Below are 25,458 nucleotides of genomic sequence, written 5' to 3'. Positions count from 1 at the left end.
CAAACTGGCTGATTTGCACAATGGAGAAGAGTGCACAGGAAAGGCAGGGTAGAGTTAAAAGGTGCAGGGGACTAGGAGTGAGAATATTATTTGGTACAGTGATGGGGGTGGCAGCGTTTGAGCATGGAGGTTTGACACTTCACCGATCACTGCTCCTGCTAATAAGCCTTGTTGACCTGGTCGGTGCTGGCCAGAGGCCCTTGCATGCCCCTTCCAGGGGGAGTAGAGGGCAGTTGCACACTCAGCAACAGGAGGAGGCCATTCACCCCTCCAGTCTGTTCCGCCATTCAATTAGATCATGGCCGATCTGTACCTTAACTCCATCTACCCGTCTAGGTTCCATAACCCTTAACCAACAAAAATCTATCAATCTCAGGTTTGAATTTTCAATTGACCCCCAGCTTCAACAGCTTTTTGGGGGAGAGAGGTCCAGATTTCCACTACCCTTTGTGTGAAGAAGTGCTTCCTGACATCACCCCCTGAACGGCCTGGCTCTAATTTTAAGGTTATGCCCCCTTGTTTTGGACTCCCCACCAGAGGAAATAGTTTCTCTCTATCTATAGGGTAGATACCCGATTGCCTCCTTTAATCATCTTAAACAGCTCAATTAAACTTCCCAGCATCTGTCTGAAGAGGGGGCCAGAGGTCTGGGAACAAACTTCCTGGTCACACACTGCAGCAACAGTGTATATTTAATAAAAAGGCCCGTCCCATTCATGCAGTAAAACATATTCCGTTTGTGTGTCTGTGTTGATGACTGTGAGTTTGCACATTTCGGGTCCTCTTTCGGACCCTGTGTTTATGTTTTCCTCATTTATCCATAGATTTATCCATGCCGTGGCTCAGTGGGTAGCTCTCTCGCCTCTTTGAGTAAGAAGGTTGGTGGATTCAAGCCCCACTCCAGGGACTTGAGCACAAAATCCATGCTGACACTTCAGTGCAGTACTGAGGGAGTGCTGTACTGTTGGAGGTGCCGTCTTTTGGATGAGACATTAAACCAAGGCCCCGTCTGTGCTCTCAGGTGGATATAAACGATCCCAAACCGCTATTTGAAGAAGAGCGGGTGAGTTCTCCCAGGTGTCCGGGCCAATATTTATCCCTCAACCAACATCATTAAAACAGATTATCTGGTCATTTATCACATTGCTGTTTGTGGGACCTTGCTGAGTGCAAATTGGCTGCTGCGTGTCCTACAACAATGATTACATTTCAAAAGTACATCATTGGCTGTAAAGCGCTTTATGACGTCCCGAGGTGGTGAAAGATACGACATAAATGCAAGTTCTTTCTTTCTATAGATTGTACGACAGCTTCGTTTTGTGCGGAGGTGGTGCGTGTTTGGGAAGACATTCCAGCACACGTTCCGAGAGCTGACGGCTGCTGCTCTGATCTTCTTCTTGCTCGTCATGGTCTACGCGCAGTGTGGCTACGTGGTGCGTATTGGAGCCCTTTACAGGGGCATGAGAGAGCGAGCTGCAATCTGAACAGGCCCAGCGCAGAATACACATCAAGTCCTTGTGAAGGGCTGGGGCTCACTGTGCAGGACACCAGCGAGGTGAAGGGCCCGCGGTGCAGGGGCCAGCGAGGTGAAGGGCCCGCGGTGCAGGGGCCAGCGAGGCGAAGAGCGAGAGAAAGAAGGATGATGTGGAAGAGTGGAGGGATTTGGGGGTACAGGTTCAGAAGACATTAAAAGCAGCACCTCAAGTGGATAAGACTATTAAAAAAAAAGCTAATCGAATTCAGGGTACAGAAGGGGTATGGAATATAAAAGCTGTAATGGAGAATCTATATCAAACCTTAGTAAGACCACAGTTGGAGTACTGAGTGCCGTATTGGGCTCCATGCTTATAGGAAGGATGTTGGGGTAATGGAGAGGGTACAGCGCATTCACTGGGGTGCTCCCTGCTATGAGAAAATACAAATACAAAGACTTGAAAAATTAGGACTGTTTTCATTGGAACAGAGGAGATTAAGTAGAAGTGCTTAAGATTATGAAGGGATGGGACAGAGTAAATGGAAATGGCCTGTTTCGAGTGAATGAGGGGTCTAGAACGAGGGAACATAGATAAAAGATTAAATGCAAGAGATTTAGGACTACTAGAATGGTACCAGGGATGAGGGACTTCAGTTATGTGGAGAGACTGGAGAAGCTGGGGTTGTTCTCCTTAGAACAGAGAAGGTTAAGGGGAGATTTGATAGAGGTGTTCAAAATCATGAAGGGTTTTGATAGAATAAATAAGGAGAAACTGTTTCCAGTGGCAGAAGGGTCAGTAAACAGAGAACACAGATTTAAGGTAATTGGCAAAAGAACCAGAGGCGACATGAGGAAACATTTTTTTTTACGCAGCGAGTTGTTATGATCTGGAATGCACTGCCTGAAAGGGTGGTGGAAGTAGATTCAATAGTAACTTTCAATAGGGAATTGGATAAATACTTGAAGGGAAAACATTTACAGGGCTATGGGGAAAGAACTGGGGAGTGGGACTAATTGGATAGCTCTTTCAAAGAGCCGGCACAGGCACGATGGGCCGACTAGCCTCCTTCTGTGCTCTAACACGCTATGATACTATAAGAGAAGGGGATACTTTTTTTTTTACAGAGGGTTGTGAGGCTGCAGAATCCACTACTGGGGTTAGTGATTGAAACAGAGACCGTGTCATTATTTAAGAATAGATCAGATAGGTATCTGATGGGAAGGAGGATAAAGGGATATGGGAACAGAGCAGGCACATTAGGACTACTCATGGAGGATAAACAGCAACATTGCCTGTTTTTGTGTTGTAATTTATATGGTTGTGTATTTCTGTCAGAGGAAGTGGCCCCAACCGTTTTTCCCTTGTGTTCCCTCCAGATGTTCTCTCCAGCTCTGGAGGACTTTAAGACATTCAGGCGCACCCTACTGTCTTTGGTTGCCTTCTCTCGGGGAGCTGCGTCCCTGCAGCACGCAGTCCACCAATACCCCGTGACCGCGCCCATCTACTTCATCAGCTACCTGCTGTGTCTGGTGTGGATTGCAAGGCGTCTGTTCAGCGCCGTCACCATCCAGAATTACAGGGGCATCCGGGCAGAGATGTACCGTCCCGCCATCGAGCCCCAAGACTACGAGATGATCGAGTTCTTCATCAAGAGGTTCAAACTTTGGATTGGACTTACCAAAGTAAAGGAGGTAAATGTAGAGATTGGCCAGGGACACCGTGCAAGATCGCTGAGAGAGAGGTGGGAGTTTCAAAGAGAGTGGTACAGTCTCTGCGTTACTGGAAAGTTTGAACCTGCGATTATTTTCTAGCAGCTTTTTCAGGTTGAAGTTGTGGGGGAGGGGTTTATTCTGTACACGAGTCATTGTGGTGGATAGTAGTCACTCACTCTGGTGAACACATTCACCAGTGCTTGACCCAGCCATGCTCTTCTATCTATTATGGACTCTCTAGTGCCGCTCCCCCTCCCTTATCTCCGACTCAAGGCCTCCCCCTCTCTTCTGTCCGCTCTCACACCTTACTTTGACAGCCTCCCGCTCCCTTTTCCCAGACTCGAGGCCTCCTACTCCCTTCTGTCAGACTCTCAACATTGCACTCCGTTCTGTCCGACTCCTGGCTTCCTCCTGCCTTCTCTCGGACTCTGCTGTTTGACTCAGCCTCCCATTCTCTTTTCCCAGACTCCAGGCCTTCTACTCCCTTCTCTCTGACTCCCGGCTTCCTGTTCCCTTCTGTCCAACGCCAAGCCTCCTTCACTGTTGCTCACTTTGGTCAGTGCGTTCAACTGTTCCTGGCCTGGTCATGCACTCCTCTCCTTGGGCTCTCCAATGCTGCTCCAGTTCCACTCTGTCTGACTCTCGACCTCCTGCTCCCCTCTGTTCAATTCCAGTTCTCCCACCCTCCTCTGTCCTATTCCTGGACTCGCACTCCCTCTTATCTAACTCCTAACCTCACGCTCCTTTCCATTTAGTGACCACCTGCTTTTCTGCCCTCCTCTCTCCCAGCTCTCCCTGTCCATGTGCGTTGGTACATGGAACAGTAAAATAAAATTTCCTGGTCTCTCAGGAGCTGCAGTGACTGCTGGGCCTTGTTACCCATGAATGTACCGGATCCTATGCTCCTTCAGAGATATCACAAGGCGTCCGCCAACAGCAGCACAAACGCACATTCCGATATTTCTTTTTCCCATTTCTATTCTGTGCTTTTCCCATGCACTTCAAGAACCAATGCAAACAATTCTACTATTTGGATATTTTGATTCAAGGTTCCTCCATCTGGTTACTGTACAAAAAATGAATCATAGAAATGGAGAAAGCAAAATCGAAATTTGACGTTACAAATAGTGGGGTTGATTATTGCAGTGCTGAACTCAATCTTCCAAAGTCCCAGATGGAAGCAGGTTCGGGCTGGCATTGGAACGATGGCCAAACTAAGGTATAAACTGATCACACTGCTGTCCAGTGCTATATCATTGGTGCTGCCAGACAGTTCCATCCAATGCCATTGACTCACTTTGCTGCCACTGACCACCACCTTACCATTGGTCCATTTCCTACTGTTGCTGGCCGTGGTTTATCATGCTCCATCACTGACAGTGGGATACTTCCAGCTCCGCTCCAGGTAACCCTTCAAGCCAATGCCCCAACAGGTGGGTCCCACAAACAGCAATGTGATAATGACCAGGTAGTGATATTGGTTGAGGGATAAATATTGGCAAGGACACCGGGGAGAACACTCCCTGTTCTTCTTCGAAAGGTGCCACGGGATCTTTTACGTCCACCTGAAAGGGCAGACGGGGCCTCAGTTTAACTCCCTCAGTACTGCACTGGAGCATCAGCCCTAGATTTTGTGCTCAAAGACTCAGGAATGGGACTTGAACCCACAATCTTCTGACTCAAGAGGCGAGAGTGCTACCCACTGAGCCACAGCCGATCCCAGCAGTGTCCCAGTTGCCGCTCCAGGATCTTGTTTAGGGGTAGGATATGGGTTGGTGTCCCTGTGATGAGCACTGAATACAAACTATGGAACCAGTTGGACCAGTGAATCTTTGCCCTCTCGACCTGGCCATAGTTTATGCCCAGCTGAGTGTAATAAATGAAAGTGCCGTCTCATTTAACCTTTACTGTCACTGATCCTCACGGAAACTTTTCTTCATTTCATCGCAGTTCCGTCACAAGGTGACGTTCGAAGGAATGGAGTCCCTGCCGTCAGGCACCTCCCGATTTTCCCGGCTAGCATCGGCGAGCACCAAGTCCTATTTTTCCGACTCCACCATCTCATCTGGCTCTGTGCGATCCGAGGATCTGACCATTCCGGAGAGTCCAACCACAGAGGCCTATCTGAATCGACTGCTGCCGACCGTCAACAGCCTGCTCGGTCACTTTGACCGCGTCAATAAAGTAACCGATGATCTGTATCGGATCGAAGCCGATTTGGAGAAAGTGCAGTGCAGAATTAACCAGAAGAGGCGGAGACTGACCAGGAGGGAACAGAGTTACACGGAGAAAAGAACCATCCCTCCGCCAAGCGTGCAGCTCCTGCTGCCGAGGACCTACAGTGCGATCTCTGAATCAGCAGTCTCTGGCCTGCGGCCAAGCAAAGGCCCAGCTTGCAAAAACCCTGCAGAAGTCGCCAGGTCAGCCCATAGGGCCCTGGCGGTCGGATCCAGGCCTAGTGATGCCCCCGGTAGAAGAGCCTGGCAGCCCGGGCCACCACTGTCTGCAGGCATCAGCCAGAGACCTGCACCGAGCTCAGAGCCTGCAGCAAAACCCAGGCCCAAAAGCGAAGAAAGGCAGGATCGAGTAATGAGTATGCAGCAGGCCCCAGTAAAGAGGAGCGCATGGCAGACTGAAAGCGCAGAGGGAAACCACCACTGATTACACAGCAATTATGAGGAGGGATTATAGAGCATTGAGAGGGAGGCAGTGATACTGCTTGTTACACATTCCCTCATTCATTGACAGTGATAGTTTATAACACATCCCCTCACTGCCAGACAGAGAGGCAGCAATACTGTTTATAATATTTCCCCTCATTTACTGACAGCGAGGCATAGCGATGCTGTTTAAAGCACATTCCCTCATTCACTGGCAATGAAAGGCATCAATACTGTTTCGAATGCTTCCCCTCACTCATTGACAGTGATGCTGTTTCTTCACTGATCGACAGTGAGAGGCAGTTTATTCAACATGGTAGGGAGAGTACTAGATTAGAATTAGTGCATGTGGGGAAATGTTTGGCCAGTAGTGATAATAGTATGGCTAAATTTCAGTTGCTTAATGCTACTGCTAAGTTATTGTTGGTACCTGATATCAGGAGGGCCAAATCCTGATTTCGAGAAGGTACTCTGGGCAGTCGAGGCAAAGCGAAAAGGAGCATTTTAAATCCTCAGTGTAGGACAAGGATCCTTGTATATCCCTTGGGTAAAAAGGATTTAGGTTCAGGTAGTCAGGCTGTCATGGCTAAATAGGTACATAGACAAATTAACCTAAAAACATACTTCACTGTATATTAAAGGTTCAGTTGTGAACAAAATAGAAACAAGTGCAACAAATAGCTGTATGTAACAGGAGGCAATATTAGGAATGTTAAATGACATACGAAAAAAGGATAGTGGGCAATATTACTAATGATTTTTTTTAAATTTATGTTCAAAGTCAGAAAACAATTAAAGTCCACATTGATACTTTGAGGGATTTATCTGGGCAGGTTTGGTATGAGGCTGATGAACTGAATGAATACTCTGCATCAGTTTTTTTTTTCCCCACTTCTGAAGACAGTGCTCTGGTTTTGGTAGTACGGGGCCAGCTAAAACTGCTTCAATAGAAATGATCGTAGGAATGGGTTTAGGGATCGATTTTAACCCAGAATGGGTTTCAGGCAGACAGGCAGGGTGCATGCGAAACGCACTCGCTGGCCTAAGTTTCAGGCCCGGGAGACTTTAACTCCCGGGTCTCGTTTAAATGTTGCCGGTCCACATCCCGCACGGACCAAACAGGTACAGTGTGCACAGCAGGCAATGATCGGGTGGCCTTTGGCAGCCCACCGGCTTCGAGGTAAGTGGTGGAGAGGGGGGTGGTCTCGCAGGAGGGAAGAGGTTGGGGAGTCCAGGGCAGGGGAGCACTCCTGCTTCTCGTAGCCCCACTTACTTGGAGGGCCTCCGTCCTTCCCACCAGCTGCAGCCTGCCAGAAAACCCACAGTTTGGCTACACTGCTTAGGTCCTGGTTAAAATCCCATCGAGGTCCTATTGACTTTATAGGACCCCGATTAGTGTTTATACACGAGGCTCCTGCCCGAGTCCGGCGGGCGCCTCAATCACCACCAAAACTAGCGATGTTAAAATCAGATCAGTGGGAACGTAGCGAGAAATGGAGCCGCTGCATTTTAACTGCTCACCCACTCTGTTCCCACCCAGAGAGGAAAGTTAATATGCCATCCTAGTTAAGATTAAGATGAACTTAATAGAGCTGTAGGACCCAACGTCATTTACTTCAGTGCCCAGGGAAATGGGGGGGGGGGGGGGGGGGGGTGGTGGGGGAGGTTTAGTGAGCCACTAGATCACTGATGTCAGGGCTTGTTCCCGTGGATCGGAGAGTTGCTCATGTGGCCTCATAATTTAAGAAGGGGAAGAAATTAGACCGTGCGAATTATACACTGATGAGCTTGACGCCAGCTGTAGGAAAGTTATATATGGGATGTGATTGATCATCACTTGGAGAGTTTGGTGGTTATTGGGGAATTCCTAGCTTGGCTTTAGGAAACATAGGTCCTGCCTCACTAACCCGATTGAGATCTTTGACCAAGTGACCAGAACAGTGGATAAAGATGCTTGGCTTGATCTTCACCATTCGATAGAAGTACAGCATAGACAGCTATCAGAAAACAATTAGATCTTGTGCAATTATAAGACAACTGTTATGTCACAGAGGTAGCAATCACATAGGTAGGTTATAAATGGGAATGGATTTGAATGGGACCTAGTCACCAGTAGAGTATTGGGCCCATTGCTGTTACCATTTTTATTAATGATCTAGAGGACGGCTTAGGTCACAGCCATGGCTCAGTAGTACCACTCTCACCTGAGTAAGAAGGTTGTGAAGTCCCACTCTAGAGACATGAGCACACAATCTAGGCTGACATTTCAATGCAGTGCTGAGGGAGTTCTTCTAATGTCCTGACCAACATTTATCCTTCAACCCAACATCACCAAAACAGATTATCAGCTGATTTATCTCATTGCTGTTTGTGGGACATTGCTGTGCGCAAATGTCACACTTTTGGGGGTTGAAAAAGTTGAGGCAACTTTACACCAGTTAGAGGTGACAGATCGAAAAAGAGATTGACGAGCAATAGGTGATCCCTTGTTAAAGGTACACAAGTGTGACATGGCTTTAGGGAAAGTAAGTAGGGTTTTAGGGTGTACAGTTTTGAAGAAGGGTAGTGACGTGGTTGAGTATCCTGCTCTCACTGGCCCCTGTGGTTAGCTTGAAACATTCAGGAGGCTAAAGAGGCCCTGGGCTGGACATTGGGAGGGTAATAGAGAGAGGCTGTAAATTCCTGTTGGGGAGGGGGGAAATATTGAAGGAACACGAGTTAAGATTTAGATTGTTTTAGCAAAGAGCCAGCACAGGCACAATGAGTTCATTTTCTGTAAACTTCTATGATCCAGGTTTTTAAATAGTGATGGGGTGGATGTTAGCAGTAACCTGTTATCTTTCTGGGACACACTGCTACCCAGAGTGGAGAAAAACTGAGCTCAGTCATTCACATGGTAACTGGACAGACACTGGATCTGGGGAGGGTTGGGTGGAAAGAGAGGCAGACTGAACGGACTTGCTGAGTGTGTGTCTTCTACCTAGTCACATCCCTCTAGCCTGACAGTGGGGATTTAAGAAAAATAGATAATGTAAGATTTACTATTCAATGCGACTGCACAAAAACACAAACTGAAGAGCAGTGAATTGCTTTGTGCCAAACAGCCCCAGCTGAATACTCGAACATATTGATTTCAGATTCTCTGTTGTCAAAAATTGTACAGAACACAATTCCTTGCTACTTCAGTAAGATAATGTAAGTTCAGCTTTCAATGTTTGAAGTGTTATTTAGAGCTCCTGTCATTAAAGCTAGTCGATTACTTTCACTACGTGCTGACTGATTTTACTCAAGGTGAATGGGGCTGCTTTTGTTCCTGCTCCTGCCCCAAGGGTGCTGACTTACTGGGTATAATTCCATAGGTGCTGGCATCCCTCCAGTACCTCTCCTAAGTGCCATTATTTAAGTCTGTGCCTAGATAGGACATAGCAGTAGGCTAATCCTGCCTTCACATAGGAACAGGGGTAGGCCATTCAGCCCCTCAAGCCTGTTCCGCCATTCAATGAGATCATGGCTGGTCTGTATCCTAACTCCATCCACCCACCTTGGCTCCAAATCACTTAATAACCTTGGCTAGCAAAAATCTATCAATCTCAGATTTAAAATTATTAATTGAGCTAGGATCTACTGCTTTTAATGGGCGAGAGTTCCATACTGCTACCACCCTGTGTGAAGAAGTGTTTCCTAACTTCTCTGATTTTAAGCTTATGTCCCCTTATGCTAGACTCCCCCACCAGCAGAAAAAGTTTCTATCCACCCTGTCAATTCCTTTCAATATCCTAAATTTGACCTCAATCAAATCACCCCTTAACCTTCTATATTCCAGGGAATACAAACCTAGTTTATTTAATCTCACCCTTGGAGCCCTGGTAATATTCTGGTGAATCTGCACTGTATTCCTTCCAAGGCCAATATATCCTTTCTAAGGTGCAGTGTCCAGAACTGTACACAGTATTCCAGATGTGGTCTAACCAGGGCTTTGTATAGCTGTAGCAAAACTTCCCTTTATATTCTAGCCCTCTAGTTTTAAAGGCTAACATTCCATTAGCCTTTTTGATTATTTTTTGTACCTGACTACTACATTTTAGTGATCTGTGTATATCAACCCCTAAATCTCTTTGGACCTCCACTGTTCCTAGCTTTTCACCATTTAAAAAATACTGAGATCGATCCTTTTTTGCTCCAGAATGAATGACCTTACTCACCTGCATTGAACTCCATTTGCCACAGTTTTGCCCACCCATTTAATCTACCAATGTCTCTTTGTAATTTTATGCTCCTGTCTACACCACTTATTACACCACCAATCCTTGTGTCATCAGCAAGCTTGGATATATGGTTCTCTACTGTATTATCTAAGTCATTAATAAATAGTGAATAGTTGAGGCCCCAACACAGATCCTTGTAGGACACCATTAGTCACTTCCTTCCAATTCAAGTACATACCCATTATCCATACTCTCTGTCTTCTGCTGCCTAACCAATCTCCTAACCAGGTCAATAACTTGCCTTCAATTTCATGAGCTTTAATTTTAGCTAACAATCTGTTATGTGGAACCTTATCGAATGCTTTCTCAAAGTCCAGATAAACTACATCCATAGACATTCTCCTGTCTACTACTCTAGTTACTGCCTCAAAAAATTCAATTAGTTTCATTAGACATGACAAATCCAGGTTGGCTCTCTCTAATATCCACATACACACCTATGCAGGTTTGACTGGATAATGATCGGGAGAAGCAACCCTGGCCGATCTTTACCTCCTTAGCCTCTCAGCTAACTCAGTACAGGTTTAGAATCAGCCCTGAGCTCTTCTGGTCAATAGTACTCATTACCAGCCAGTTCTTTGATGCACTTTGCTGTTTCCTGAAAGGCGCTCAATGAAGGGTTGGCATTTCTTCCAATGTCTCTGTCCCTGGGGACGGGCTGGTGCTGTGTCATCTAGAACTCCACCATTGTCTCCTGGCAAGGATGGTGATCATTCCATCATTCCATCCGATTCTCTGCTCTCTATCCCCCCCACCAAACAGGCAGACTACGAGCTTCCTGTTCTGTGTAGCTGGGGGAGGATCCAACAACAACTTGCATTTATATATTGCCTAAAATATTTCATACAGGAGAGAACCGACCAAGCAGTAGGGTAAATAAGATAATAAGATTAGAGAGTTAAATTTGTGGCTCAAAGATTGGTGTGGGAGAAATGGGTTTCGATTCATGGGGCACTGGCACCAGTACTGGGGAAAGTGGGAGCTGTACCGTTGGGACGGGCTTCATCTGAACCGTGCTGGGACCAGTGTTCTGGCAAATCGTATAACTAGGGCCGTGGAGAGGGCTTTAAACTAAATAATGGGGTCGAGGGATCAAGTAAGGGAAGATGTGATAAATTAAAGAAAGAAAACAAGGCAAGAGAGCAAGGTAGCAATAGGGAAATGATAATTAGAGAGTGGCAGGAAGGGACAGAGCATGCAAACTTAAGAGCGCACCAGCAGATAAGGCTAGAGGGTGCAAAAACAGTAAAACGAGAGCGCTAAAGCTTTGTATCTGAATGCGCGTAGCATTCGTAACAAAATAGACAGCTCAAATAGAAATAAATATGTACAATCTGATAGCCATTACAGAGACATGGCTGCAAGATGTCAGAGGCTGGAACCTGAATATTCAAGGGTACTTGACATTTCGGAAGGACAGGAAGCTAGGAAAAGGTGGAGGGATAGCTCTGTTAATTAAGGATGACATGAATATAATAGAGAGAAATGACCTTAGTTCTAAAGACCAAGATGTAGAATCAGTTTGGGAAGAGATAAGAAATATTAAAGGCAAGAAGTCACTTATGGGAGTAGTTTATAGGCCCCCTAACAGTAACCACATTGTAGGACAGGGTACACAGGAAGAAATAATGAGGGCTTGTGAGACCATAAGAGATAGGAGCAGGAGTAGGCCATTCGGTCCCTTGAGCCTGCTCTGCCATTTAATGAGATCATGGCTGATCTGATTAGTGAGAAAGGAACAGCGATAATGATGGATGATTTTAATCTACATATAGATTGGAAGAATCTGATTGGCAAAGGTAGCCTGGAAGATGAGTTCATACAGTGCTTTTGGGACAGTTTCTTAGAGCAGCATGTTCTCCAGCCAACCAGAGAGCAGGATATTCTAGATCTGGTAATGTGTAATGAGACAGGATTAATTAATGACCTCATTGTAAAGGAGCCTCTAGGTAGCAGCGATCACAATATGGTTAAATTTTGCATTCAGTTTGAGGCAGAAAAGAGTAAGTCTAAGATTAGTGTTTTAAACTTAAATAAGGGCAATTATGAGGGCATGAAGACAGCTGGCTAAAGTGAACTGGGAAATTAGGTTAAGGGATAGGTCAGTAGAGATGGAGTGGCAGACATTTAATGAGATATTTCATAACACTCAGCAAAGATACATTCCAGTGAGAAAGAAAGACTCTAGGGGAAGGACGTACCATCCTTGGCTAACTAAGGAAATTAAAGATAGTATCAAATTGAAAGAAAGCATACAATTCCAAGAAGATTAGTGGCAGTTCAGAAGATTGGTCAGAATATAAAAAACAGCAAAGAATGACTAAAGGAATAATGAGGGAGAAATTAGAGTACGAGAGAAAGCTAGCTGGAAATATAAAAACAAATAGTAAGAGTTTCTACAGGTATTTAAAAGGAAAAGAGTAAGTAAAATGAGCGTTGGTCCACTAGAGAGTGAATCTGGGAATTAATAATGGAGAATAAGGAAATGGCGGATGAAATGAACAGATATTTTGCGTCCGTCTTCACTGCAGAGGATACAAATAACATGCCAGAAATAATTGTGAATCAAGAGGTGAAAGGGAGGAAGGAACTTAAAACATTTACAATCACCAGGGAAAGGGTTCTGAAAAGAAATATTAGAACTAAAAGCTGACAAGTCCCCAGGTCCTGACGGACTTCATCCTTGGGTGTTAAAAGGAGTGGCTGCAGGGATAGTAGATGCATTGGTATTAATTATCCAAAATTCCCTAGATTCTGGAAGGGTCCCATCAGATTGGAAAATAGCGAATGTAACTCCTCTATTCAAAAAAGGAGGGTGACAGAAAGCAGGAAACTACAGGCCAGTCAGCTCAATATCTGTCATAGGGAAAATGCTAGAATCTATTATTAAGGAGGTTATAGCAGGACACTTCGAAAATCTCAATGCAATCAGGCAGAGTCAACACGGCTTTGTGAAAGGGAAATCATGTTTGACTAATATATTAGAGTTCTTTGAGGAAGTAACAAGCAATGTGGATAAAGGGGATCCTGTGGATGTGGTGTACTTGGATTTCCAGCAGGCTTTTGACAAGGTACCACATCAAAGGCTACTACACAAAATAAGAGCTCATAGTGTAGGGGGTAACATATTGGCATGGATAAAGGATTGGTCAGCTAACAGGAAAGAGAGAGTAGGCATAAATGGATCATTTTCAGGTTGGCAAGATGTAACGAGTGGAGTATCACAGGGATCAGTGCTTGGGCCTCAACTATTTACAATCTATATCAATGACTTGGATGAAGGGACCGAATGTACGGTTGCTAAATTTGCTGATGGCACAAAGGAAAGTAAGTTGTGAAGAGGATATAAGGAGTCTGCAAAGGGATATGGATAGGTTAAGTGAGTGGGCAAAAATTTGGCAGATGGAGTATAATGTGGGAAAATGTGAACTTGTCCACTTTGGCAAGAGGAATAGAAAAGCAGTATATTTTTTAAATGGAGAGAGATTGCAGAACTCTGAGGTACAGAGGGATCTGGGTGTCCTAGTACATGAATCACAAAAAGTTAGTATGCAGGTACAGCAAGTGATTAGAAAGGCAAATGGAATGTTGTAATTATTGCAAGGGGAATGGAATATAAAAGTAGAGATGTTTTGCTACAGTTGTACAGGGCATTGGTGAGACCACATCTAGAATACTGTGCGCAGTTTTGGTCTCCTTAATTAAGAAAGGACATAATTGCTTTGGAGGTGGTTCAGAGAAGGTTCACTCGACTGATTCCTGGGATGAGATGGTTGTCTTATGAGGAAAGGTTGGACATGCTGCACAGGAGGCCAGAAGCAGAGGACTGCAGGGCTGGAGGAGGTTGCAGAGGTAGGGGACTTGTAAATACGGACAAGGATTATGAATTTGGTGCATTAAGGGGACAAGGAACCGGTGATGGGCAGTGGGATTTGATGCAGATGGCAGAGTTTTGAACAAGTTGAGAGTTTGAAGCTCAGGAAGTTGACAAGGAGGGCACTGAAGAAAGAGTCTTTCGATAAGTATGGATTAGAGCTTCAGCAGCACTAGGGACGAGATAGGGTCACAGTGGAAGTAAGCGGTCTTAGGGATGGGTTTGAAGCTTGGTTTAGAGTTGATCAGAAGATTGAGAATGCACACTGGAGATTAAATGGGTGGGTTAGCGTCCATGATAGAGTAAAGTGCACATGGGCTGTGGAAGGAGCAGGTTTGATGAATTCCATGCTTTCTTACATTTTAATTCCATATATTCACCTGTTTAGTGCTAAAATCACAGTCCCACCATTTACTGACTAATTTACACGTTTGAAAAATATATATCCATACAGATTCAAGCATAAAATGGAGAGATTTACAAGAACAGCAATTAAACTTGACTCGCCTGCTGAAACGATGTCTCTGCTCCACATGTCCCAAATTGTACTCCAGGTTTCACCAGAGGAGCTAGATTACAATGGGTATCATCCTCCCAGCTATTGACTGGTAAAGCTTTTATGAATGGCACAGGTGGAATAAACCAAGCTCTGGAGCTTGATATAGAAAAGACACTGGCAGTCACCAAAGGCAATGCTTTTTCCTGTCTTCCTTGGATGGGGAGGTGGTGACTCATTCCCGTCCAGAGTCCCAGGCACCAGCAGCCTTCCGGTACCACATCCGGTTGGCCATTCGTCTGTTCGCCTAGACTGTGCACGTTGCAGCAGAAGCCACTGGGGGGAGAGCAGGAGCATGGACCCTGGGAGGTGCTGAGGCCGAGTGCAGCACCTTATCGCTGACTGAACACCAAAGCTGAAACCTCCCTTGTCTGTGCGGCTTAATGCTCTGACAACCTTTATGCACCACGTCATGGAGGGAACTGCACGAAAAGACACTCGTACATCCCATGGTGACAACCTTGGACTCGCCATGGACCAGGGAAGTGTGTTTAGCTAAGGGGCGAATAATTACATTTTAAAACAGGGCCAATAAAACCTCTGATGCTGGAGGCTGCAATTGCATCAATTGTATTTATCCCAACCATGTTTTAACCCCTCAAATCCTGCTGTACTTCACAGTACAGAATGCCACTCAAGCATCTCTTGGTGAACAGCCAAGAATAGGCTTTTCGGTATAGTCATTCCTCATTCTAAGGTTGCCATCAGTCAAAGGACCAGTCGATTTCCCTCTGTAGCTCCCTCCAGCTGCTGTTTCGTTTGACGATACCGCTCCTCCTCGACTTGATTCATTTGTTCGAGGAGCCACTTTTTCCTATAGTCGTCCACAGTTAACGAGAGCGTCACTTCCTGAAAGACGTTACTGATAGAAACCTTGAACAATAAAGGACATCAGAAAACAAAACACTTTTAGGACATTTAAGATGAAACCCAGCACAATGTGAACAATATAGTTAAAGTGGCCCAAGGATTAGTTGTGTGTGGTGGTATTGCTGTGAGGTGTCAGTGCTGTGCCGACAGTTCATCACAAGCCCCTTTGGTGGTTGTGCTGATGGAGAGCTTCCTGGTAACAAACGGCAATATAAAATACTCCAATAGGCATCAGAATAAATGTTCTTTTTTTAATTTTGTGCTGTCGAGATAACAAAGATTAGTACTGAAAAGGGAACTGTTTCCATTTCTGGCCTCTACAGCACGGGTTAGATACAGAGTAAAGTTCCCTCTACACTGTCCCATCAAACATTCCCAGGGCCGGCACAGCACGGGTTAGATACAGAGTAAAGTTTCCTCTACACTGACCAATCAAACATTCACAGGGCAGGTACAGCACGGGTTAGATACAGAGTAAAGTTCCCTCTACACTGACCAATCAAACATTCACAGGGCAGGTACAGCACGGGTTAGATACAGAGTAAAGTTCCCTCTACACTGTCCCATCAAACATTCCCAGGGCAGGCACAGCACGGGTTAGATACAGAGTAAAGTTCCCTCTACACTGTCCCATCAAACATTCCCAGGGCAGGCACAGCACGGGTTAGATAGAGTATTGGAATGGGTAAGGTGCGTTACCTCTTCAAAATGAAAGTTTCGAAACATGCCGATGCTGATTGTATTTTCCAGATTGATTTTGGCTTGGAATTTTGTTATCCCCAGTTTAGTCACTCCTGGGGGAAAAAAGAAGCAACCATATAAACAACTAATAAGCACACAACTATTGTTTCACTGGCACTCTCGTGTGTAATGGTTTTACGGTAGGCGACAAGCACAGTGCACAGCAGAAGAGTGGGATCCGACTAACAGGAATCTCAGAATGGACAGAGTCTTCTTATTCAGACTGAAATCATTTGCATGCGAGAGGTGGAGTTGGGTGTTGTTGGCGTGGATGTGCTGGTGAATGATGTGGCTGAGGGGTAGCGCAGATAATAAATAGGAAGGAGCAAAGATGTAACCCTGGATCACAGAGGAGGTGACTGTGCAACACTGGAGGGGAGATAGTTGAGATGTAGTGAGTGCGCTGTGACAGGTCAGAGTGAAACCACAGGGTAAGAATTCCTCTGGTTGTTATGTGCAACAACACTACCTATGTGTGTGCAGATTTCTGCGATTCAGTGTTGTTAAGTGTATTCTAAAAGAACAGGAGTGATTAGCGGGGGGAAGGGGGACAGAAACAGTTGAGTGGATGGCTTACATTTTGGATACAAAGTCCCTAAGCTTTTCACATATTGTAGGTGAGGATGGAGGGTGTGGCGGAGAGAGGTCAGAGGTGGTGATTTGTGGTGGAGATGCATTTGGTATTGCGCCTGCCCTTCAGGATGTTCCTGCAATAATAAGAGAGACTGGCTGTGGAGAGTGAGAAAGGGTGCTGCTTTAGATGATCAAGTCAGGAAAAAGCAGGCCAGTCGCACACCATGAGCCTAAACTGAGTCCAAGGAGGCGGCTGTTGTTTCAGGGGAACGGCGAAAGTAGATGGTCCAGGATCAATGGCGGGATCAATGGCGAGGACGGTCCAGGATCAATGGCGAGGACGGTCCAGGATCAATGGCACGGACTGTCCAGGATCTGGTGAGGACTGTCCAGGATCAATGGCACGGACTAGGCACTTACTGAATTCATCAACAGAGACACAAGTTACAGTGGAAAGTGAACTGGTAGGTAAAGAGGACATTAGTGATGGGAGTCAGGGAGGTGGGCAGGGGAATGGGTTTGGCGAAAGAGATGAAGTGATCGGACTGGCCTTCTCGGTGATCGTGAGCTTGCAGATAGTGAGGAGACAGCAAGATCAAGAGGACGGCTGTGGTTATTTTTGGACGATTTATGTGGAGGGTGCAGTTGAGACAAGGCAGGCCAAGTTCTGGCTAAGATTAAAAGTTGCAGAGGATGAGGAAAAGCTTTGCACTGAATGTTTCCCAGGATATCAGTTTTTATTTTAAAAAAATAGTAATTCCTCCCCTCCTGTTCTGAAGGAACAGACTTTTTGCTGTGAACATCTACACATATGCCAGCCACCCTATTGACCCTTAAAGAGCTCACCAATTGGTCAATTTTCTGGTTCCGACATTCACAGCTGCTTTTATGGAGAAATAGTAATTTATTTATTTTTAAATTAGTATCAAGCACATTAGAGCATAAACATCCAGACCAAGGATGTGTTAGTGACAGACACGGAGTTGTGTTTTCTTACCGTAATACATCATCATCATCGTCACTTCCTTGCCAAACCCCTTTCCTCTGTAACTGGGCTCTAAAAAATGAAAGCACCCAGTATTTAATATCACGGTATGTAACACAAAGAATACAGTGCACCAGTATCAAAACCATGTGTAACACACACTACAATATTTGCAGGGGGTCTCCACGCACGTGTCAGTATTGCCGGGGTCCCCAGGAGAGTGTCTATATTTATAGAGGGGTCCCAAGGAGAGTGTCAATATTTATAGAGGGGGTCCCAAGGAGAGTGTCAATATTTATAGATAGGTCCCCAGGAGCGTGTCAATATTTGCACGGGTCCCCAGGAGCGTGTCAATATTTGCACGGGTCCCCAGGAGCGTGTCAATATTTGCACGGGTCCCCAGGAGCGTGTCAATATTTGCACGGGCCCCCAGGAGCGTGTCAATATTTGCACGGACCCCCAGGAGCGTGTCAATATTTGCACGGGTCCCCAGGAGCGTGTCAATATTTGCACGGGTCCCCAGGAGCGTGTCAATATTTGCACGGGTCCCCAGGAGCGTGTCAATATTTGCACGGGTCCCCAGGAGCGTGTCAATATTTGCACGGGTCCCCAGGAGCGTGTCAATATTTGCACGGGTCCCCAGGAGCGTGTCAATATTTGCACGGGTCCCCAGGAGCGTGTCAATATTTGCACGGGTCCCCAGGAGCGTGTCAATATTTGCACGGGTCCCCAGGAGCGTGTCAATATTTGCACGGGTCCCCAGGAGCGTGTCAATATTTGCACGGGTCCCCAGGAGCGTGTCAATATTTGCACGGGTCCCCAGGAGCGTGTCAATATTTACAGGGTCTCCAGGAGCGTGTCAATATTTACAGGGTCCCCACCTAGAAAAAATTGAAAACCACAATCCCAGTGTTATAAAGCTCAAAGCTTGATACAACCAGATACAACCCAAGTTTGGAAGGACACCACCTAGAATTGTATTGCTGGCTGTTTTTCACAGTTCAATTGGACACAGTATGAATATTTCACACCTCTATTTACATGTTATTGAAATCCTACTGACAGTGCTGTAACTTATAGCTAACCTGCAATCATGACTTCAATTTCCGCCATTGTGGGGTCTTCAGGATCTGTGAGGAACAAATTCACATCTCCCACCATGCAGTCCTCTTCCGTGCACAAGCCACTCACCCATTTCAGCTTGTCCAATACTATGAAGGTACATTCTGTCAATATGTGAGAACAGAGTGTCAAAGTTTAGATATTTAAACAAAGCAAAATACTGCGTGTGCTGGAAATGTTCCCATGTTTGTCCCATTATCCTTTTGCCATGCACCATCAACCCTTTTGTCATTTAATCGCTGCTGCCCTCCACCTTATCACAGACCTTTCCCTTTTGTTCTTTCCCTGTCCCACCTTTTCCCTGGCTCTATATTTGCTTAAAAGCTGTTCATCACCAGTATCCACCAGTTCTGATGAAAGATAATGGACCCTTTTATTTTAATTCGTTCATGAGATGCGGGCGTCGCTGGCAAGGCCAGCATTTATTGCCCATCCCTAATTGCCCTTGAGAAGGTGGTGGTGAGCCGCCTTCTTGAACTGCTGCAGTCCGTGTGGTGAAGGTTCTCCCACAGTGCTGTTAGGAAGGGAGTTCCAGAATTTTGACCCAGCGACGATGAAGGAATGGCGATATATTTCCAAGTCGGGATGGTGTGTGACTTGGAGGGGAAATTTCAGGTAGTGTTGTTCCCATGTGCCTGCCGCCCTTGTCCTTCTAGGTGGTGGAGGTCGCGGATTTGAGAGGTGCTGTCGAAGAAGCCTTGGCGAATTGCTGCAGTGCATCCTGTAGATGGTACACACTGCAGCCACAGTGTACCAGTGGTGAAGGGAGTGAATGTTTAGGGTGGTGGATGGCCAATCAAGTGGGCTGCTTTGTTCTGGATGGTGTCTAGCTTCTTGAGTGTTGTTGGAGCTGCACTCATCCAGGCAAGTGGAAAGTATTCCATCACACTCCTGACTTATGCCTTGTTGTTGGTGGAAAGGCTTTGGGGAGTCAGGAGGTGAGTCACTCGCTGCAGAATACCCAACCTCTGACCTGTCCAGGTCTTGCTGCATGCGGGCACAGACTGTTCCATTATCTGAGGGGTTGCGAATGGAACTGAACACTGTGCAATCATCAGCAAACATCCCCATTTCTGACATTATGATGGCGGGAAGATCATTGATGAAGCAGCTGAAGATGATTGGGCCTAGGACACTGGCCAGAGGAACTCCTGCAGCTATGTGCTGCAGCTGAGATGATTGGCCTCCAACAACAACGGTCATCTTCCTTTGTGCTAGGTATGACTCCAGCCACTGGAGAGTTTTCCCCCTGATTCCCATTGACTTCAATTTTACTGGAGCTTCTTGGTTCCACACTCGGTTAAATGCTGCCTTGATGTCAAGGGCAGTCACTCTCACCTCACCTCTGGAATTCAGCTCTTTTGTCCATATTTGGACCAAGGCTTTAATGAGGTCTGGAGCCGAGTGGTCCTGGCGGAACCCAAACTGAGCATCAGTGAGCAGGTTATTGGTGAGTAAGTGCCACTTGATAGCACTGTCGACGACACCTTCCATCATTTTACTGATGATTGAGAGTAGATTGAGGAGGCGGTAATTGGCAGTATTGGATTTGTCCTGCTTTTTGTGGACAGGACATACCTGGGCAATTTTCCACATGGTCGAGAAGATGCCAGTGTTGTAGCTGTACTGGAACAGCTTGGCTAGAGGTGCGGATAGTTCTGGAGCACAAGTCTTCAGCATTCAGCACTACAGCCAGAATGTTGTCCGGGCCCATAGCCTTTGCTATATCCAGTGCACTCAGCACTCAGCTGTTTCTTGACATTACGTGGAGTGAATCAAATTGGCTGAAGGCTGGCTTCTGTGATGCTGGGGATATTGGGAGGAGGCCAAGATGTATTATCCACTCGGCACTTCTGGCTGAAGATGGTTGCAAACGCTTCAGCCTTGTCTTTTGCACTCACATGCTGGACTCTGCCATAATTGAGAATGGGGATGTCACGGAACCTCCTCTTCCCGATAGTTGTTTAATTGTCCACCACCATTCACAACTGGATATGGCAGGTCTGCAGAGCTTTGATCTGGTTCGTTGGTTGTGGATTTGCTTAGCTCTGTCTATAGCATGTTGCTTCCGCTGTTTAGCATGCATGTAGTCCTGAGTTGTAGCTTCACCAGGTTGGCACCTCATTTTTCGGTATGCCTGGTGCTGCTCTTCTACACTCCTCATTGAACCAGGGTTGATCCCCTGGCTTGTTGGTAATAGTAGAGTGAGGAATATGCCGGGCCATGAGGTTAAGATTGTGCTGGAATACAATTCTGCTCCTGCTGATGGCCCACAGCGCCTCATGGATGCCCAGTTTTGAGCTGCTAGATCGGTTCTGAATCTATCCCATTTAGCACAGTGGGAGTGCCATACAACATGTTGGATGGTGTCCTCAGTGTGAAGACAGGACTTTGTTTCCACAAGGACTGTGCGGTGGTCACTCCTACCAATACTGTCATGGACAGATGCATCTGCGACAGGTGGATTGGTGAGGACGAGGTCAAGTAGGTTTTTCCCTCGTGTTGGTTCGCTCATCACCTGCTGCAGGCCCATTCTGGTAGCTATATCCTTCAGGACTCAGCCAGCTCGGTTAGTAATGGTGCTACAGAGCCACTCTTGGTGATAGACATTGACGTCCCCCACCCAGAGTACATTCTGTGCCCTTGCTACCATCAGTTCTTCCTCCAAGTGGTGCTCAACATGGAGGAGGACTGATTCATCAGCTGAGGGAGGGCGGTAGGTGGTAATCAGCAGAAGGTTTCCTTGCCCATGTTTGACCTGATGCCATGAGATTTCATGGGGTCCGGAGTCAATGTTGAGGACTCCCAGGGCCACTCCCCCTTGACTGTATACCACTGCACCGCCACCTCTGGTGGATCTGTCCTGCCGGTGGGACAGGACGTACCCAGGGATAGTGATGGAGGAGTCTGGGACGTTGGCTGAAAGGTATGATTCTGTGAGTATGGCTATGTCAGGCTGTTGCTTGACTAGTCTGTGGGACAGCTCTCCCACTTTTGGCACAATTCCCCAGATGTTAATGAGGACTTTGCAGGGTCGACTGGGCTTGGTTTGCCTTTGTCATGTCCCGGTGCCTAGTGGTCCAATGCCGGATGGTCCGTTCGGTTTTATTCTTTTTGTGACTTTCTGTAGCGAGATTGTACAACTGAGTGGCTTGCTAGGCCATTTCAGAGGGTAATTAAGAATCAACCACATTGCTGTGGGTCTGGAGTCACATATAGGCCAGACCGGGTAAGGACGGCCTATATGTGGACTTTGTTTCTCTCTCCACAGATGCTGCCTGACCTGATGAGTATTTCTCGCATTTTCTGTTTTTATTTCAGATATTTAAATACAATTCCTACCACATATTGTGGGCGTGTTCCTGCTAATGCAATTTTCCCACTAAACGCGGTGGACAGCAAAACCATGATAGGTTGTAATAATGAAATAATTCCCGTAATTGTTAACGGTGCAAACAGCTGATTGAAGCCACTTGAAGACCAGACTTTGCCTGAAATCGGCAAAGCTTTTAAATACTGAACTGCACAAAATAGTTGGCGCGCTTAATACATTTGTAATTCACTCCTACGGTAATAGCAAATGGTGAGCACCATTTGCCCGATATAGGCGTCCGCCCACGATTAGCGTGGTGAGGACTGTATTGGGGAAATCACTATCTATAGTTACATTTTTAAAACATAGATCTACCAGTTATGATCTAGCCAAATGGCACATTAGTGAGGCACTTTATAACTTGGGACCGATTCTAATGCACTAACCGTTACAGGTCGTCTGGCTTGCGCAGTAGGTTATAGAATGGATTTTTACCTCTGGAACCTGGGTTCAAATCAAGCCCAGACAGATGGGATGCAGGTTGGCTCTAAGCATCCATGTGAACAGTCCCAATATGGTTCCTATTTGAGCACAACCTCCCAGCAGAAAAACTGTTCCTAAATTGGCTGATATGCGAAACGGAAAAACGTCACACTGGTGAAGTGCTGAGCCCTCTTGATTTGGGGCTGAGGCATATCACAGGGCAAAATATCATTTAACATATGCACCAAATCCCATTTACCCAATCACCCCTGTGCTCGCAGACCTACATTGGATCCCAGTCCAGCAACGCCTCGATTTTAAAATTCTCATCCTTGATATCAAATCCCTCTATGGCCTCGCCCCTCCCTATCTCTGCAACTTCCTCCAGCCTTACAACCCTTCGAGATCTCTGCACTCCTCCAATTCTGGTCTCGCACATCCCCGATTTTCATAGCTCACCATTGACGACAGCACCTTTAGGGCCTAAGCTCTGGAATTCTCTCCCTAAACCTCTCCGCCTCTCTCTCCTCCTTTAAGACGCTCCTTTAAACCTACCTCTTTGACCAAGTTATTGGTCATCTGTTCTAAAATCTCCTTATGTGGCTCAGTATCAAAATTTGTTTGACTACGCTCCTGTGAAGCACCATGGGATGTTTAACTACATTAAAGGGGCTATATAAATGCAAGCTATTGTTGTTGTTGTAGTGCCTGACCTGACGTGCTCAATACTGGCCCTAGGGGCCAGAATCAACATTCCTCAGCTTGACCAACAGACAAAAATCACAGCTAGTACAAATTCAATATTGTCTTTGTAAACCTGCTGGCTCTATGAATGGAGTTCCAGCTCTCTGCTGCTGGCCTGCTCAATGGCAGCCCAAGACTCTACGTGGAGGGGGAGCCCAAGATGGCCTGTGTATTAACAAGTCCTTACTATCGGCATCCTCCCGCCAGCTTCTCTGCATCTGGTACTCCTGCTCCAAGGTAAGTGGCTCTGAGGCTGTGAGCTTCTGTAACTCCTCTGATTTCATCCATTGGTGATACCTGTAAATAATTAAATATAAATCATTAACTGAAGGCTCTGCCCACAGTTAGAACTATGAATAAATAACAGGAGAAAAATAAATGGTGGGAAGGCTACCTATAGAATAAAGCACTTTTCTCCCAATGTACGTACCACAAAATTGCATAAAAGTCTATGGGGGTAGTCTTGACTTGTTCAATAGTATAAAACAGGTGATATACCCATTGGGAAGGCCATCAAAGCAAATTAGTCCTTCTAAACGCCCATGAGTGCGCCGTGCCATGCCAACTCCCAGGATGTGAACGCACCCGCTCACCCCTCACACTGTGCCCGTGAGCGCACCCGTTCACCCCTCACACTGTGCCCGTGAGCGCACCCGTTCACCCCTCACACTGTGCCCGTGAGCGCACCCGTTCACCCCTCACACTGTGCCCGTGAGCGCACCCGTTCACCCCTCACACTGTGCCCGTGAGCGCACCCGTTCACCCCTCACACTGTGCCCGTGAGCGCACCTGTTCACCCCTCACACTGTGCCCGTGAGCGCGCCCCATCAATCCCCCCCAGGCCGTGAGCGCGCCCCATCAATCCCCCCCAGGCCGTGAGCGCGCCCCGTCAATCCCCCAGGCCGTGAGCGCGCCCCGTCAATCCCCCCCAGGCCGTGAGCGCGCCCCGTCAATCCCCCCCAGGCCGTGAGCGCGCCCCGTCAATCCCCCCCAGGCCGTGAGCGCGCCCCGTCAATCCCCCCAAGCCGTGAGCGCGCCCCGTCAATCCCCCCAAGCCGTGAGCGCGCCCCGTCAATCCCCCCCAGGCCGTGAACGCGCCCTGTCAATCCCCCCAGGCCGTGAGCGCGCCCCGTCAATCCCCCCCAGGCCGTGAGCGCGCCCCGTCAATCCCCCCAAGCGGTGAGCGCGCCCCGTCAATCCCCCCCAGGCCGTGAGCGCGCCCCGTCAATCCCCCCCAGGCCGTGAGCGCGCCCTGTCAACCCCCCCCCAGGCCGTGAGCGCGCGCCCCGTCAACCCCCCCCCCAGGCCGTGAGCGCGCCCTGTCAATCCCCCCCCAGGCCGTGAGCGCGCGCCCCGTCAACCCCCCCCCCCCCAGGCCGTGAGCGCGCCCTAACCCCTCTCGCAGGGCCCGTGAGCGCGCACTGCTTGCGCCTCAGGCCGGGAGCGTTCGAGCGCTGAATTCTCCAGCCCGCCGCGGTTCCTACCTGAGGACATGCGGAGCAGTGTAAGGCACCAGCGCCGCCACCCGGCCCTGCAGCACCGCATCCTCGTTCAGCCGCATCCCGCAGCGGCGGGCGCACCGGGCAGAGAGCCTGCCGTGGCGATGCGCATGCGCGATCGGCGGGTTACCGCGCGTGCGCTGCCAGGAAGACGGTTAGGTCACGTGGGTCACGGAGGCGCGCGATTGAGGATAAAAATCCCTTTACCGTGAGAACGGGCGTCCGGTACGTTAACTCTCTCATCGCAGCATCTCACTGAATTTTTGAATATATTAAATGTGTTTTGCCTTTTAAACCCCATCGGGTAGATTATCCCAAACGTCTCTCACTGTTGTTCTGTAAGGCAATCTGGCATCCAGTCCGTGCCCTTTGGCAGACATTGGAGGCCTGACCACTGTAGGGGAGGTTTTGCCTCGCCTGACCAGCCGCCCCCGCCTCACGGTGAGCTGAAGAAATTCACAAACCCCCTCTAAGCAAAATAAAAGGGGTAGAAATTCGTCTTGGGCAGTAGCGCATCGTCCGCTCGTTACGGGACCCGCTCGATATTCAGTTCCTGAACTACCGCCCAAAACGAGTCAACACCCCA

The 25,458-nt window shown here is 47.3% G+C and overlaps 2 protein-coding genes across 2 annotated transcripts in view; one reads left to right on the top strand and one right to left on the bottom strand.

Moving 5' to 3' along the window:
• The window catches only part of pkd1b (polycystic kidney disease 1b), a 146,001-nt gene extending 138,938 nt beyond the window's left edge, over positions 1-7,063 (top strand). Inside the window, exons 39-41 of the mRNA XM_068004381.1 lie at positions 1,299-1,433; positions 2,852-3,166; positions 5,138-7,063. Coding sequence (XP_067860482.1) covers positions 1,299-1,433; positions 2,852-3,166; positions 5,138-5,848 — 1,161 coding nt within the window. The 3' untranslated portion in view covers positions 5,849-7,063. The remainder of the gene's footprint in view (positions 1-1,298; positions 1,434-2,851; positions 3,167-5,137) is intronic.
• A 7,266-nt stretch (positions 7,064-14,329) lies between these two features.
• On the bottom strand, positions 14,330-24,996 carry nat9 (N-acetyltransferase 9). The gene is made up of 6 exons (XM_068004382.1): positions 24,858-24,996; positions 23,561-23,670; positions 18,797-18,937; positions 17,724-17,783; positions 16,112-16,206; positions 14,330-15,415 (listed from the first exon to the last, which is right to left on the bottom strand). Exons 1-6 carry the CDS (start codon positions 24,932-24,934, stop codon positions 15,251-15,253), a joined length of 648 nt encoding a protein of 215 aa, XP_067860483.1. The 5' UTR covers positions 24,935-24,996; the 3' UTR covers positions 14,330-15,250.
• Positions 24,997-25,458: the final 462 nt, after the last annotated feature.

The sequence above is a fragment of the Heptranchias perlo genome, chromosome 23 (assembly GCF_035084215.1).
Source record: "Heptranchias perlo isolate sHepPer1 chromosome 23, sHepPer1.hap1, whole genome shotgun sequence".
NCBI classification, from domain to species: domain Eukaryota; kingdom Metazoa; phylum Chordata; class Chondrichthyes; order Hexanchiformes; family Hexanchidae; genus Heptranchias; species Heptranchias perlo.
The sequence above is the reverse complement of the archived record's forward strand: the minus strand, read 5'-3'. Positions and strand labels throughout refer to the sequence as shown.

Excerpts from the sequence above, each read along its gene's own strand:
- nat9 (XM_068004382.1), bottom strand. The coding sequence starts at position 24,934 with ATGCGGCTGAACGAGGATGCGGTGCTGCAGGGCCGGGTGGCGGCGCTG. Across the intron at positions 17,784-18,796 it reads AATTGAAGTCATGATTGCAG|AGCCCAGTTACAGAGGAAAG; the intron begins GTTAGCTATAAG and ends TTCATTTTTTAG. Across the intron at positions 15,416-16,111 it reads GAAACTTTCATTTTGAAGAG|GTTTCTATCAGTAACGTCTT; the intron begins GTAACGCACCTT and ends TTATTGTTCAAG.